This window comes from Agelaius tricolor, unplaced genomic scaffold (genome assembly GCF_023055355.1).
Source record: "Agelaius tricolor isolate 1412-34295 unplaced genomic scaffold, bAgeTri1.0.p SCAF_2, whole genome shotgun sequence".
NCBI lineage: Eukaryota > Metazoa > Chordata > Aves > Passeriformes > Icteridae > Agelaius > Agelaius tricolor.
The window spans coordinates 48909881-48925829 of record NW_027269262.1 but is presented as its reverse complement, the minus strand read 5'-3'; the positions used below and the strand labels follow the sequence as shown (position 1 = coordinate 48925829).

General features: G+C 39.7%; 2 protein-coding genes across 3 annotated transcripts in view; one reads left to right on the top strand and one right to left on the bottom strand.

Moving 5' to 3' along the window:
- NPC1 (NPC intracellular cholesterol transporter 1) overlaps positions 1–14446 on the top strand; it is a 26537-nt gene extending 12091 nt beyond the window's left edge. Inside the window, exons 7-25 of the mRNA XM_071418260.1 lie at positions 3–79; positions 718–1088; positions 1445–1671; positions 2044–2144; positions 3089–3191; positions 4144–4333; positions 4728–4910; positions 5569–5683; positions 6491–6618; positions 6708–6848; positions 7422–7511; positions 7625–7815; positions 8594–8709; positions 9240–9369; positions 10057–10257; positions 11034–11265; positions 12313–12426; positions 13174–13336; positions 13822–14446. Coding sequence (XP_071274361.1) covers positions 3–79; positions 718–1088; positions 1445–1671; positions 2044–2144; positions 3089–3191; positions 4144–4333; positions 4728–4910; positions 5569–5683; positions 6491–6618; positions 6708–6848; positions 7422–7511; positions 7625–7815; positions 8594–8709; positions 9240–9369; positions 10057–10257; positions 11034–11265; positions 12313–12426; positions 13174–13336; positions 13822–13904 — 2956 coding nt within the window. The 3' untranslated portion in view covers positions 13905–14446. The remainder of the gene's footprint in view (positions 1–2; positions 80–717; positions 1089–1444; positions 1672–2043; positions 2145–3088; positions 3192–4143; positions 4334–4727; positions 4911–5568; positions 5684–6490; positions 6619–6707; positions 6849–7421; positions 7512–7624; positions 7816–8593; positions 8710–9239; positions 9370–10056; positions 10258–11033; positions 11266–12312; positions 12427–13173; positions 13337–13821) is intronic.
- The window catches only part of RMC1 (regulator of MON1-CCZ1), a 19532-nt gene continuing 17944 nt past the window's right edge, over positions 14362–15949 (bottom strand). For both annotated transcript variants that reach the window (XM_071418274.1, XM_071418271.1), the window contains 4 exons: positions 15786–15890; positions 15632–15700; positions 15259–15484; positions 14362–14539 (listed from right to left, as the gene is read on the bottom strand). In XM_071418274.1, coding sequence (XP_071274375.1) covers positions 14460–14539; positions 15259–15484; positions 15632–15700; positions 15786–15890 — 480 coding nt within the window. In that variant the 3' untranslated portion in view covers positions 14362–14459. The remainder of the gene's footprint in view (positions 14540–15258; positions 15485–15631; positions 15701–15785; positions 15891–15949) is intronic.

Sequence of the window (15949 nt, the reverse complement as noted above, 5' to 3'; positions counted from 1 at the left end):
AGAAGGCGGCACTTTGTCTCAGAGTACACCCCAATTGACAGCAATGTAGCCTTTTCTGTGAATTCCCACCGTGACAATGGTATGTCTTGGATAACAGTAATGGGTTTATTACAAACTCAGTTTGAGTGTATCCGTTTCCTATGGTTGGGTTCTGGAGTTTTAGCTTTGTTAGGCTAAAAGTCCATTCTGAGAGGGCCTTTAGCCTTTTGACCAGTATCTCTCTTCTTTTAGAGTAGTATTTATCCCTATTTCACTGGATGCGGAAAGCCCTGGGTACTCCCCTCATGGATCTTAGCTAAGCTCCAAGCAAGTTCTGGAGATTGTTGTGGGAATATAGAGAGGACATGATCATGTTTTGAGTCATCCATGTATCCATTTAAAGCATATTGGGAAAGCATAATTTAAAGCATATTGTACTGTAACTTGTGTACCAGCTGAGGTAGCTTGTTTTATTGCTTATATGTATTTTAGCTTTATTTGCTACCCCTACTGCTGTCAAACACAACCTTACATTACAAGGGGCAGTGTAAGTACGAGCTGTTTTTTGCCCCTTGGCCTCAGTCAGGGATTGGTCCCACGATCTGTCTGTCAGTGGAGACATAGCTTCTGGTGCTTCCTACAAACAGTTAGAATAAAATTTCATCTTTCTGAGTGGACTCTAAGAAAATATTACTTAACTGACTTCTCAAATATTTACTGTTTTTTTTGCTCTTGCAGGAAACATTACCTGTGGTGAAAGGCTTGGTGAAAGGTTTGAGAATGGCCTGAGGATGACATTTACATCATGGGGGGCTTTCTGTGTCAGAAATCCACGTCCTGTTATCCTCTTCTCTGTGGTCTTCATTGCAATGTGCTGTTCAGGCTTTGTATATATTAAAGCAACTACAAATCCTGTAGATCTTTGGTCAGCCCCAAGCAGCCAAGCCCGCAAGGAGAAGGAATACTTTGACACGCACTTTGGACCTTTCTTCCGTACTGAACAAATTATTATTCAAGCACCAAAGAGCCACCCAGACACCTACTCACCTTACCCATCAGGAGAAGATGTACCTTTTGGGCCTCCCCTTACCAAAGATATTCTCCATCAGGTAATTGGGACTTACCAAGAGCAAAGACCTAAGTGTACTTAACAGGTAAAACTGCATGGGGTTGGCTTCCACCTGCAATGTTAGCTATCCATCAAAACAGTCACTAGATATTCTTATTAAAAATCATAGCCTTACTATAAAAGCTTTTTGCTGGAAACCTTTCTGTTAGAGAGACACTTGGAAGCTAAGTCTCTGTTCATAGTATGAACACAGAAATAATGTTTTTGTAATGTGCTTCTGTTGATATGTGCCTCTGTCTCTGGCAATTGCAACAATATATTGTGCACTTAAGTCCTGTCTTGCAAGGGAAGTGTTTTCTTATGCTGCTCCTAAACTATGGTTTGTTTTGTTTAAAGGTACTGGATTTGCAAGATGCTATTGTCAACATAACTGCTTCTTATGACAATGAGACTGTAATGCTGAAGGACATTTGCCTGGCTCCTCTTGCTCCCTACAACAACAACTGCACTATCCTGAGTGTACTCAACTACTTTCAGAACAGCCATTCTGTTCTGGATCACACTGTTGGGGATGAGTTCTTTGTCTATGCTGATTACCACACTCACTTCTTATATTGTGTTCGGTGAGCAGTACAATTGCATGTTTTTTAATCAAGTTACCTGTTCAGCTTGGTTTGGTGTGGATACTGGTTCTGGTTTACCTTAAATATGTTTTCAATGCTTCTGAAGAATTCTGAACAGAAGACCAGTTTCTGAGCTTTCTCTTTAGTTTGTAGTTAAATTAGTTAGAAGGTACTCTTTGTCTTAAAGGCTGTAAGGCGGACACCTTTAAAACTGTGTTTAAATTCAAAGCAAATGCAGCGCACAAGGGCAGTGTACCACTAGCAGTCTTGTCTTGTTTGTCTTGATTTTCAGTTGTAACACAACAGCTTTTTACTGTTTTGTGCCTCAGCTGTCATGCAGAAGCTAACAGTTATTGCTGGTGATCTCTTTAGGGCTCCAGCATCACTGAATGACACAAGCTTGCTTCACGATCCCTGCTTAGGAACATTTGGTGGACCTGTATTTCCATGGCTGGTGTTGGGAGGATATGATGGTGAGTGGCAAAACAGTATTGGAGCATAATATCTGCAATACACAAGAATCAGTGTACTTCTACCTGAGAGTACATTCTTGTGTGCTGTTCTTGGTGCTAAAGGTGCGTTCTCATTTAACACAGATGTTTAAATGCAGTCTAGAGAAACTGAAGTTTTGTTAAACTTTCAGTAAGTAAGGGTGTTTTAAGTAAGTTTTCAGTAGACCAGTGCTGGGATTGGAGGCAGACTACTGTGGAACTGCAAAATGCAAGCAATCTGTAATTGGAGCATACTTGTCAACAGGACAAATGTTTGGTCTGCTTTGGGCCTGGTAAAAGATAAAGACATGAAGCAGCTCAGGTTTACATGATGGGATGTATGTGTATTTTGCTTTGAGTTAGAATAAAGTTTTGTTACTGATCTGACAAAGCAGTTAAGAATAGATTAAAGTGTTCAAAAGGAAATTCTTTCATAATTACTCTTAAGCCAGGATTTTGTTCAAGCAATTTATCTAATTAAACATAACTTGGTAGTATATTTGTGTTTAATATATCTGAAATAGTGTTTAAAGGCAAGTGCTTATTTATTAAACTGTAGGAGATTTGTATTTGCTTTGACTAATATCTGAGTATGCAAAAGGTACAGTGTTTAGGAAGCCACATTCTCATTAGATGGAAAGTCATAAACAGTGGTTATAAAGTAGCTTTTTGTCCAACTAGGCAACAATGTAACATTGTGGTGTGATGAACATGTTAAACAATGAATAATTACTCTGGAATGCAATCTGTAGTGCTTATCAGCTTTGGTTCTTATTTCAGTAGTATGTTTTAGAACTCAGTGGTGTTCAGTGGAGTTGTAGGGATGGGATTGCTTTGGGCAATGCTAATTTTAAACTTATTTGTATCTGCTATACTAGAAAGTAAGTTCCATTTTTTTAATGCCAAACATTTTATTTCTTCTATAGATGATAACTATAATAATGCTACAGCTCTTGTTATTACTTTTCCTGTCAATAACTACTACAATGACTCAAAAAAGCTGATGAAAGCCTTGGCATGGGAAAAAGAGTAAGTAGTCTTCCTGTATTCTGAAATGCATACATGACTTAAAGCAGCTCTAAATGTTGATTGAAAAAGCCTACCTGCACTGTACTGACAGTTTTTCAGTATAACTACAGGGATGTTTCAAGAGGTAGCAAAACTGGTTAAAACCAGACTGCGCTGGTCATAAGACCTTCACTTTGTCTGGCACACTTAATTTGCTTTGAGACGCAGGTTCTAGTCCTCTTAGTGACCATCTAGCCCAGTAGTACTTGCCAATAAGCAACTTCAGAAATTATTTATTTTGTTGTGGCTAGAATTACGCAGGTAGACTCTTTAATTTACTGGACCATTAACCATGGGTGGAAAGGTCGAGCCTGATGCTGTAGTTCTTTACCTTTAATTTTTAAAAATGTCATCCAGATGAATGTCTAAGGCTTTCATCCCCTCTACCACCTTAAAGAGCTAGCTTACACAGGCCAGCTGCTCTGGATGTCAGTTCAGATAGAAACTACTGTACTAGAAAGTTTGTGACAAGATAAAAGTATGACAAGCATCTGCCTGTGTCACAAGCACCTTCCAGGTTGGGGAACTGAAACAAGGGTTAATAAATTGTTCCAGTACTGTAAGCAACTGCAGTCATCTTTCATGTGTGTGTTTCTAGGTCTGGCTTTGAGGAAAATTGTGCTTAGAGTTTTGCTTAGCTCATGCAAAGTAGCTATTAGTCCTCAAACACTAGAGAGAACATGGAAAGTATTTCAATGTAGTGTGTTTCTAGTTCTTAAAGAAGAGTACCAGGTATGTGTAGCCAGCACCTCTCTTTTGAAACTGAGAAAGGTCCCCTCAAACTGTCTGGCCACAGGGTACTCTTGTACCACACAGATGATGTAAATTTGCCATCAACTGACTTCCAAGTATTTCTAGTGGAAGATGTTTTATCCTTTTAAAGTGTGATCAACCTCTTGGTTTTGTTTTTTAGATTTATTAACTTTTTGAAGAACTACAATAATTCAAACTTAACAATATCATTTTCTGCTGAACGAAGTATTGAAGATGAGATCAACCGCGAAAGCAACAGTGATGTTAGCGTTGTGTTGATAAGCTATATTGTGATGTTCCTCTACATCTCTATAGCTTTGGGACACATCCAGAGCTGTAGAAGACTGCTGGTATGTGTATAGTTTTCATTGCCATAAAGACTGAAGTTAGAGCTTGCTGATAGCTGTAAGTCACTTAACTATTTTTGCAGAATGCTGATGTTTTTTTATTAGAGCATTGAGTCTTTCATGGGCAGGAATTAGGGGGAGCATTGTTTTTCTGCTAGACAATCCATGTGTATTTCATAGTTTCAGCTAAGTTCTTTCACTTGATGTTCCGTTCACATCAGCTTTAAGACTTGCAGCTTCAGAGTTGATAATTTTTTTTTAATATCTGAATATTCAAAAAAAACCCATGAAATGTTTTCTGCTACCTAGACTAAATGTTAGAAATGTTTTGCTTTTGCAGTAATCTATTCCGTGGGATGATGCTTGTTTGGCTGATGTTCAGTACAACTTTTTTTAGGTGGATTCGAAGATCTCTCTGGGCATTGCAGGCATCCTGATTGTACTGAGCTCAGTAGCATGTTCTATAGGCATTTTCAGCTACTTTGGAATCCCACTGACACTGATTGTGATAGAAGTAATTCCTTTCTTGGTGCTGGCTATTGGAGTGGACAACATTTTCATTATGGTTCAGACACTTCAGGTATTTATTCTTGCATACAGATTCTTCTAAAAGTGCCTGTCATTTTTGAAGGCTGTGAACTTGAAGAAGGAAGTCTTCTGTGTTCCAGTGCTCAGCTAAATGTGAGCAGCTCTGGATTCTCACAAGATATCTTGTGACAGTTGTAGAAAGACAAGAATCAATGTACCTTCTACCTTCACAAAAAAAAAATGTAATTTATGTCTCTGCATTTTTCATATTGTTGCTTGATATCAAAATAGTTGTAGAATACAACTGGTATTTTGATCACTTGTAACTTAAACATATTGTAAGCAGTAGTCATGAACTAAACTATATGCTTTAAGACTAGGAACTTCTGACACTAATTCTTAGTGGGTAACAAGCTTTTTAATTTGACAGGTTCAATAGCCCACTGAAACTGGTACTGCCTCTGTCACACGTGTAGTTTTACCTGAAGTACTGAACTTAGATTTTAAATTTGAAGCAAGACAACAAGTAATGTTCAGGCTGCTCTTGCTTTAGAGAGTCTCAGCTGTTTTTTAATTAACTCTTGTTAATGCAGTGGAAACAACAAAACATAGCTTAGGATATTTTAAAGTTTCAGGTTTTTTGAAGCGATATGAAATAGCTTTATAAATTGCATGATTCCTAATAGTAATAAATTATTGCCTTAAAACAGAGAGATGAACGCCTTCAGGGTGAAACTCTGGATAAACAGATTGGCAGAGTCTTGGGAGATGTGGCACCCAGTATGTTTCTCTCATCCTTTTCAGAGACTGTGGCATTCTTTCTTGGTAAGACTCCTTTAATATTTGAAGATAAAGGCCTTATCATAACTGCATGTTTCAAGAATAAATGCAATACTAAAATATAAAAGCAAAATAAGAATTTGTAGAGGCTGTTTAGCTTAGTCGTTCATTGTTAATATCAAGTTAAACTTCTGCTGGGGATAGGCATTGGAGTACTTTAAGAGTCTGGCATAGTTGAAAAGATCCAACTCTGAATCTGTCAAGCCTTTCAGCCTGAAAGTCACTTGCAGTGACTGACAAGTCTCAATTTGACCTTAGGAATAGATCAAATACCAGAGTGTATGAACTCCTATATTGCATTTATTCATCTTGCCAAAATGCCCCTTGGTTGGAAAAATGCCCCTATGACAGATTTGTTTGAGGCTCACATTATAATGTTTTAGAGGTAAATCTTTTGTTGCCCTACAAGTATAATTTGGTCTTCTTTCATAATGGCTTTGTTTACCTGCAGAGTAATTTGTCATTGGATCAACCTGGATTGAAGTGGCTTAATATTGAAGCAAGATGTTGCCTGACAGCACTCCTTAACTGCCCTGTTACACAGTCTGCACCTAAATTTGGGATTGAGAAATGGCTTAGAACTAGTCACTCCTTTGCACAGCCTCAGTGCTGTTAAATAGGTCAAAGACAGCAGCTGTAGCCAGGCTTGTATGGGCTGTTTCCTTTGCTCTGGAAAGAAAGGCTCTTTGTCCTGCTATAAGGCTACCACTTAAACTGGATGTTTGTCTAGCAAATGCTGGTGCATTTCTAGGAGAAGGGAGCTCTCTTAACAAACTGGGTCACTTCCTCCAGGGACACTGTCTACGATGCCAGCGGTTCGCACGTTCTCCCTGTTTGCTGGAATGGCTGTGCTCATAGACTTCATCCTTCAAGTCACTTGCTTTGTCAGTCTCCTGGGCTTGGATATCAAGCGTCAAGAGGTGAGTATAAGTGCACCTGTAACTGCAGTGTCACAGGGATGATGACATCTGCAGAACTGCTCTAACTCTGGCATTTAATCCATTTTCAGAGTAATAGACTGGATATTCTGTGTTGCATCAAAAGCAGTGAAGAAATGAGTGGAGTCCAGCGTTCTGAGAACATGTTATTTCTGTTCTTCAAAAATCTGTTTTCTCCATATCTGCTTAAGGACTGGATGAGACCAATAGTAGTATGTATAATCTATTTCAAGTAAGCAGTCATCTAAACTTGAGCAAAAGAGCAGTGAGCCTGAAGGCCTAAATAGGGAAGAAAGATCTTCAATACAGTGAAACAAATGAAGCTTCTAGTATTTTTGTTCTTAGCATAAGAATAGAAATAAGCTTTTGTAACTGCAAAAGTATTTCAGTAAATAGAGGCTTGATCATGGATTGTCTAAAGCCCATATTTAAGAGTTGCATTGCAGTCAATCAAATTACTTTAGCCTATGTAAAAAAACCAGCATGTATTGGCTTCTACACTGCATTAATCCAGAGCGTTGTTGATGAATCTGTGATTCAGTTTAAGGTTACCATGCTTATTTACAGAAGGTGTTTGTAACCTTCACTGATTTCTAAGAATAAATTTCCTTACAGTTCCAAAGGGACCCCTGAGTAGCTATGTTGTACTACCACTGTTGTATTAAGCCTGGGTAGCATATTTAAACTAGAGCCTCTTTGCATGGTTCCTATTAGCTTAACAAATGACTCCTATTGCCTGTTGTTTCTGTACAGTTCTCAAGTCCGTGGGTTTGCTTTTTTTGCAGATAGCAGTGTTTGTGGGTATCCTGTCATTCAGTGCAGCAGTTATGCACAATGTAGAGATTGGGCTGGATCAGTCTCTCTCAATGCCAGATGTAAGTCTTAGGATCGTGTCACTGTTCAGCAGTTTGTGGCTGAATTGAAACCTTGATACCTTATTGTGCTACCTCAACATTCCATAACAGTAACTCAAAACTTTCCCTTGAAGGACTCCTATGTAATAGATTACTTCAGCCACATCAGCAAGTACCTGCATGCGGGTCCCCCTGTCTACTTTGTCCTAGAAGAAGGACACAACTACACCACTTTGGAAGGGCAGAACATGGTGTGTGGTGGAACAGGATGTAATAATGATTCACTTGTCCAGCAAGTCTTCAATGCTGCAGAAATTGGTAGCTAGTAAGTCTTTCATGCTTGTCTCTCATAGTTGCATGGAAGAGATGTAGCTGAGCAGCGTGTCCTCCTGATTTACTCAGGCTCAGCTGCTGGTCATAAACAGACATTCTATTTTATTTGCTTTATATTGTGGGTTTGGGAGGGAAGGGGATTGGAAGCAGCTGTGACAGTCTTCTAGAATGAGGACAAAACTTGTATGGACTGATGGGATATATTGATGTACTTGGGTTTGGAAAAGTGGCTTGATCCTTCAAGGAATCTTGGAATGGTAGTAAGGATAACTTGTGAGAACCTCTCAGCAGGGTTATGATGATCTGGAAAATGGCTGCATGCTCAGCTTCTAAACCTGGTGAATAAACTAGACTAGCCTAGGGAGGCTAAGCAGGAATTCTATCTGCAACTAACAACTCAAGGAAGTCTTTTCCCAATTCCTTCCAGTGTAGTTCATTTCAGCCTAACTGAAGGAGGAGCTTTGCTCTAAAACTGAGACAACAGGGTGTGAAATAGGATGGGGAACAGAGTGGGCAGGAGAATGGAAAGTTGAGTTTGGCAGCAGAACAGGATGCAGTGAAAAAGCTCCTGCTGTTTTCTAGCTGCAGTGTTCTGAGCTACCTGAGCATTATGGCTCTTGGATGGGGTACTGGAGCATGGGATTATATGAAGAGCTGAGTAGATTTGACAAGAATGAGTTGACATGGCATAAATTGGAGAGATCATGTGATATGTTTTGGAATTAAACATAAAGTTACTGATGATGGATATGTTGTGTTATTTTTATTAGCACAAGGATAGGCTATGCTCCATCGTCCTGGATTGATGACTACTTTGACTGGGTGAAGCCGCAGTCATCTTGTTGCAGAGTCTACAATACCACTGGACAGTTTTGCAATGCTTCAGGTATTGGCATCCATCTTGTTGTTAGTGGATTAGCTTGGTTTATAAGTTTCACAGCCAAAACATTTTCTCATGGCATGAGTCAAGTGAATACCTTTTCTTACTGTAAGTAGGAACCTCTTGAGTTGTCCTCTTAATTTACTTGAACTGCTGTTTGAGTGAGCTTAAATATTCTACTGGAATGCTGCAGATTGAAAACAGCCTACCTAGACAGCCAATATAACTTGCTGTAAGAATTCTGATCCTTCTGTTGGCTTTCTTAGAGTATGCAAACTTGGTGCTTCAGCTGGGTGTAGTTCTCATTAGATCTAATGGAGATAAAGTAAGAGTTCTCTGACAGTCCTTGCCTTAGTAGCAATAAATTAAATTAAGGACTACAAACCTTATATGGAATTTCAGGATGGATCAGTTTGTTCATCAGTCAAAATGCTTTTTATGGAGTTGTATCCTGTAGTAATGCAAGTCAGAAGTTCCTAGTGTTAGGAAAAAGAATGCTTGTCCCTGTAGGTGACCTCCTTCCTGTATTTCTTCAGTCAGCGATCCATCCTGCATTCGTTGTCGACCACTGACTCAAGAAGGCAAGCAGAGACCACAGGGTGAAGACTTCATGACCTTTTTGCCAATGTTCCTATCAGACAACCCTAATCCTAAATGTGGCAAAGGGTAAGAGCCTTATTCTATGGACCCTGCTTAGACCAATGTGTGAAAGATATTTGCTCTGGGTTTTGTCTGGAGGTTTTATGTCTAATGTCCTCCTAAAAGCTGTACAAACGTTGACATCTCACCAGTTCTGTACTGTTTTCTGAAAAAAACCTAAATGCATCATCAACTAAATAGAACAGCAGCTTCCCCTGTACAAAGAGAGACAATATCTATTGTCAGTCTGTGCTAGAATATCCCGTGCAATCTTGAAATGTATTGTGCTCTGAAGCTTTTATAATTTTAGAAACTGCTAGAAACAACTACCAGCTGTTTCTAAAGGGCACCTACAAGAGAGCTGGAGAGGCACTTTTTACAAGGGGGTGTAGTGATAAAAAGGGAGGCATGGCTTTAAAATGAAAGAAGGTAGGTTTAGAATAGATGTTAGGAAGAAATTCTTTACTCTGAGGATAGTGAGGCACTGGAACAGATTGCCCAGAGAAGCTGTGCCCCATCCCTGGAAGTGTTCAAAGTGAGGTGGGATGGGATGTGAGCAGCTATAGTCTAGTGGAAGGTGTTCCTGCTCATGGCAGAGGTGCAACTAAATAGATGATCTTATGCTCCCTTCCAACTCAAAGCATTCCATAAGATTATTTGTTACAAAAGCTAATCAATGTGAATGGTGCTGACATCTGATACTTGTTTTTATAGAGGACATGCTGCATATAACTCTGCTGTGAACTTTATAAACAACAAAACTGAGGTTGGAGCCACTTATTTTATGACTTACCATACTGTACTGAAAACATCATCTGATTTTATTGATGCTATGAGGAAAGCTCGGATTATAGCAGACAATATTACTGAAACCATGGGCATCAAAGAGAAGAACTACCGGGTGTTTCCTTACAGGTATGGTTAGATCTATCTTGCCTTGGTGACAAATGCTTGAGCAATGCAGAAAAGGTGCTGGCTATTAACATATTGAAAACCTGAGTTTTGTCTAACAGAAGGTAATGCAGATACTTGGGGATTTCTAGTAAAACTAGGAAGATATAATTTGTATCCATAGCACTGGCCTCTTTCTACTGTCATTGATAACTAATTTAAATCCTTCACTACAAAGGTAGATATGACTCCATTTTGTGGCATTTCTTAGCTTTCATAGTAGGGTTTAATAGTTCATACTTAAGCAGATATGTTGACATGTGTAGTTGCAACCTGTGATCTGAATGTATTGACTTCAGATAAGTTATTTAAATGTAAAGCAAATGCAACAGAAATGTCAAGTATAAGAGTACCACACTGAAATTGAGTTGGAGTTGATATCTGTGCATCTGAAATACTGATCCCTGCATCAAAGAATCCTACCTGTGCTTAGGGTTCATCTGCAGTAGCTCCTGTAGATACCACAGTGGGTCTGAGCACCTGCCTTCTGGTATCTACTGTAGCTGTTTATATTGAAATATGGGAATCACACTGACTTCAAGACCATGATCTTTATTTAGTGAGGAGTTAACTCCTACAGAATGATGGCTGTTACATGACATTCCACTGATACAAGGAAGCCAGTTTCTGTGACTTCTATGAGGGGTTGGGAGAACTACTTTTTCCTTAGCAAAGAAGCTAATCTAATATTAGCATATCAAAGGGAAGATGGCTAATGACAACCTCTCTTTTTTCTACAGTGTGTTTTATGTCTTCTATGAACAATACTTGACAATTGTGCACGATGCTATCTTTAACCTCTGCATCTCTTTGGGTTCAATATTTCTGGTGACAACTGTGCTTCTTGGTTTTGAAGTATGGGCTGCTGTTGTGGTTTCAATAACTATTGCTATGATAATCGTCAACATGTTTGGAGTGATGTGGCTCTGGGGCATCAGCTTGAATGCAGTTTCATTAGTAAATCTTGTCATGGTAAGTCAACAAGACCTCTCTTTGCTTCTGTTTCCAAGTTTTGAACAGTTCTGTGTGCTACATGTATACTTGCGATACTGAGCATTATTCTGCTATTGAACTTTGACCGGCCTTTGCACAGTAGTGGAACTATTTAACACCTCTAGAAGAAGAGAAAACAAGTTTATTCTGACAACTAGTCCTAATACTAATAAGATACAGCAGTTGAACTGAAGCTATAGTCCATCTGGTAGAGGTCACTCTTGTTTTGCAGCTACAGCTGCATTGCAGCTGTCTAGGCTAGGTGCTGCTCCACATTAACACAGGTGGCTCATGCTGAAGGGGGGAGGATGCATAGGTTTGTCTGCTGTATTTATGTTTACAGAGTAGATCTGGGATGTGCTAGCACCAGTATTGTTCCTGCATAAGTGGATAGAATCATCTAGGCAGAAAGCCTTGGTAAAGCATTCCAGAACTAGCTCCAGTAAGCAGCTACTGGTTGTTCTGGCTTACCGTCTTCTCTAGAGGTTTGTGGCAGGTCTGAGGGCTAGTGTTGGCCCATGTTACAATTCGATGTATGTTCAAGGAGGTTTCTCTACTAGATAAGGCTAAGATTAGCCAAGTGTTCAGTTGGTGTTGCAAATGACTGATCACCTGAATCGCCATGGTATCAAATCAGGATTTACATTCAGTGTTATTCTAAAGCAATGTTATTGCAGCTAATAGTTGTAAACCGATTCTAATGTTCAATGTTCGCTATGTGCACTGCATCAAAGCCAGCTTGCTTCAACCTCAGGAAACTTGACCTCTTAAACAATCTCATGTTCCACTTCCTGTTTGATTGCCTGTTAGTAATGACTGGTGGTAAAACACTGTGTGGTAAACACCTGCAACAAACAGCCTCTGGGAAGCAACACTAAGTTTGTAACTTCCCATGGTACTTTTAACTCCGGGGACTGATGACAGCTGCTAGGAATCTTTCTAGGTCATCCAGAATTCTGAGTAGAGACCTTGCTATCCAAGTGCTGATCTAAGTGAAGTTTTCACATGTTTCCTTTCACTCTCCAGAGCTGTGGAATTGCTGTGGAATTTTGCAGTCATGTGACAAGAGCATTCACCATCAGTACCAAGGGCAGCAGAGTGGAGCGTGCAGAAGAAGCTCTGTCTCACATGGGCAGCTCAGTGAGTATCTGCTGGCTGGAGAGGGGAAAACAAGTAGCCAAGTAACAGCCTTACTATTTTAAGAAATGTTATAGGTGACATTCTTGCTTTTTCTTTTTGGAATGCTTAAAGCTCTTAAGGTCAACACAGGCTTCTACTAGTAATAGGGGTGATGAATACTCATTTTTAATCTGATGTTATTACTACCTAATAGCAGAAGAGAACTAAATGCTTTAGCTGAACTAATAGTTTGGATAAACCTCAGATTGTCCCATTAAAATTCAGGTGTTTCTCTTCCAGATAGTCAGAGGTGACTAGGAAAGGTGGTTGTGCATATAGGATGTAGTTGGAGCTTGTAGAGAAAAAGCAGGGCTTGGTGTTCAGGCAGTACTGTCATGTCACTTGTCTAAGTGACATATATGGGGTTGGAATGGACAGTTCTTGTGATGTGTGTACCACACCCAGGTACAGAACTTAACTGGAATGTGAGTTAAATTAAGTAATGGTTTTCACTTGTATCTGCCTGAAGCAAAAATTAATTAGGTGGCTGCAGAGATCAGAGTGGATTTTTAATCATACTGAGCCTGTCCAGTGGGACCAAAAATATGAACTTGTCTCCTGAGTGCATCTTGATTTGGTTCTAGACTGGCAGGGTAAGAAGTATACTGCATATTAGGAGCCTTAGATTATGCAGAAATGTTACCAAACACTAAATAATTGAAGGAAATTGATTATCTAAACTCCTACTTATCACTTTTTTATTTCCAGGTGTTCAGTGGTATCACGCTGACCAAATTTGGGGGAATTGTAGTATTGGCTTTTTCCAAATCTCAAATCTTCAAGATATTCTACTTCAGGATGTATCTAGCTATGGTTGTGCTGGGAGCAACACATGGACTGATATTTCTTCCAGTTCTGCTTAGTTACATAGGTAAGATGTGACAGTCTGCTCTATACCACACTTCAAAGAAAAATAGCTGTCTGTGGACTTTCCATGACATGGAAAGGTTTGCAGAGATGAAAAGCAGTACTTGAATGTGCCTCTCTCATCCAAATGGCCTGTCCTTTTGTGGACTTGCTGAACTGAAGCAAGCACTGCCTGGCCCATGTGGTTGCTTTGTGAAGGTGCCTGCTGTCCCAGAGAAACATGCATGATTAGCATGTTTCAACCTGGGGACAGGATGGTAGGTGGAAGCAGCAAACCTCCTGTGGGTCACTGTTCCTGCATTTGCAGAAACAATCTTGCCTGATGGGGATTCATCTCCCACTGCCTTTGTTGAGGCTGACAGCTGTTAACAGCTGAGCTGAAGCATATTTCTGACTGTTAAGCAGGCCTAGACAGTAAGATCATGCATGCTTCCTGATGACTGATCAGCTGAAATGTGAAGCCTTTGGTAACTGTGTTCTCTCACTCAGGCCCATCAGTCAATAAAGCTAAAACTCGTGCTGCACAAGAGAGGACCAGAGGTACAGAACGCGAGAGACTCCTCTACTTCTAGTTTTTAACAGTGTTCAGTGGACTGCCTGAACTGTGGCTTAGGCCCAACTCCTAAGAACTGAAGCGCAGCAATGTTCTATGACTATCACACTGTAACCACCACAGACTTGACTCCTGCACAGATTCAACTAGAAGATACCAGCTGCAGCTTTGGACATAGCTTTAAACTCAGGAAATGCTAAGTGTGGCTCAAGTAACAGTATTATAAAACTAGATGCATTAACAAGATTACTAAAACACTTCTGTTTTCAAGAGGTTGCATCTTTTTCCTTCAGAAACCTAAACCAGCTGTAGTGAGAGTTGAATAGCATTTTGTCAATAAAATTAAGGTGATGTGTATGAGAATGGACTGCTAAACCACTGACACTAATTTTAAATGCAGGTCAATGCAATTTTTGTCTCTATTTTTAGGGGGAAGCCATCACAAGTTGTAATATTTTTAGTACTATTTGCCAAAATGTCTTGTATATACTTTATTATAAAATAGCCATTTTGTAGTTCAAAAATCTACTTAAATGCAATAAATTAAGTTTATACATTTCAGTTGAAGAGTCTTTCAGAATGTTGTGGGTTTCATGAGAGCATGTTCTCCAAAAACTTGTTTGAAGAAGGTGACATGTTCTTCACAGTGCTCACCTACAGGAAACAAAAAAAAAAGTTCCATGTTCACATTATAACTCACAAACCAAGTACCAAGATTGTGTAGTTTCACTTACCTTCATTTATCAGTACTAATTCTTATCTTTAATGTGTTTGTGTACCAGAGTTGAACAAACAAAGTATTGGAATACTGAGGTATTTCCAGTCCTGTGACTGGTATTCTTGAGGTGAAGCAGATGTGTGATCTAGTTCATGGATCTAACCAGCAGATTCACAGCCATGAGAACCCTTTACTGTCAAGATGCAAGAGTGTGGGGTGGGATTCTGCACTTACAGAATGTCTGGTGATTACAAACATGTTGCTGGTGCAAGCAGTTTGGTTTGGCTTTTAATGAAAGAACTGTAGCATAAAACAGGCCTTGAATTTTTGTAATTAGTGGAAATAGACAATTGAACTCAAAGGTTTCCCAACCTGGTTACTGACTTCAGAAGAAAGCACTAATTGGAGATAATGGCTCTGCTAACCAAGCAGTGAGAGCAAATGCAAGTCAAACAGGTTCAGCTGCAAGTTTATGTTCAGTTCAGCCTCTTTACTCCTGGGTGCAGTAGACAAAGGAGTAAGACAAGTTAATTTGGAACTGTGCTTAAAGGTGAGTATAAAATATAGGCTAAACTATGCCCAAACTTTTATCATCTAATACAGGCTCAACTGGATTGCACACCTGAATATCTTGGTCAAACTGTTTCTTGCTTACCTGGTGTGAAGCTGGGGTTTCCTCGTAACCGCTGGTTTCTTTGTTCAAAGAATCGGAATATGGTGTAGAAAAGCATTTCATCCTCTGCTTGTTTTGCTGCATCGAGGAATTTGCGGGCTGAAATGCTGTCGTGTCCTCCAATACCCCTGATGAATCTCAAGGCAGCCAAAACTTGGTGTTTGGACAACAGAACTTCCACTATTTCATCATTTGCTGTGGAAAGTCTCTGTGAAGTCAATCACAGCTGTAAGGCAATGCTTCTAATGCATGGAAATGATTGATGCTAGATAATGACTTCAAACCTGGTCAGGGAAGCTGTTTGACCAGTCTAACCCACATGTGACATGGAGTTACTAGAGTCAGAAATGCTTACTTTTAACATGTCCAGCGAGAGCTGATGTGCAGGAGGGTAAATGCTTTCCAGGGACAGTAAGAGACAAGCCTAAGGCAAAAGTAGAAATAACCTTAAAATTCTGAAGACTTCCCACCTCCCTCACCAGCTTATTGGAGCTACTTGTCTTACATACCAAGGGCTTTGAGTCACTGAGCACATGGTACTGCAGAAACTGATGGAGCATGTAGAACAAGTTGTGCTGAACAAGGGTTTTGATGACCAGCTCATACAAGTAGTGCTGTGAATGTAGGAAGAATACAATCAAAGGCATGCCTCTATATGTGTTTTTACAATCTA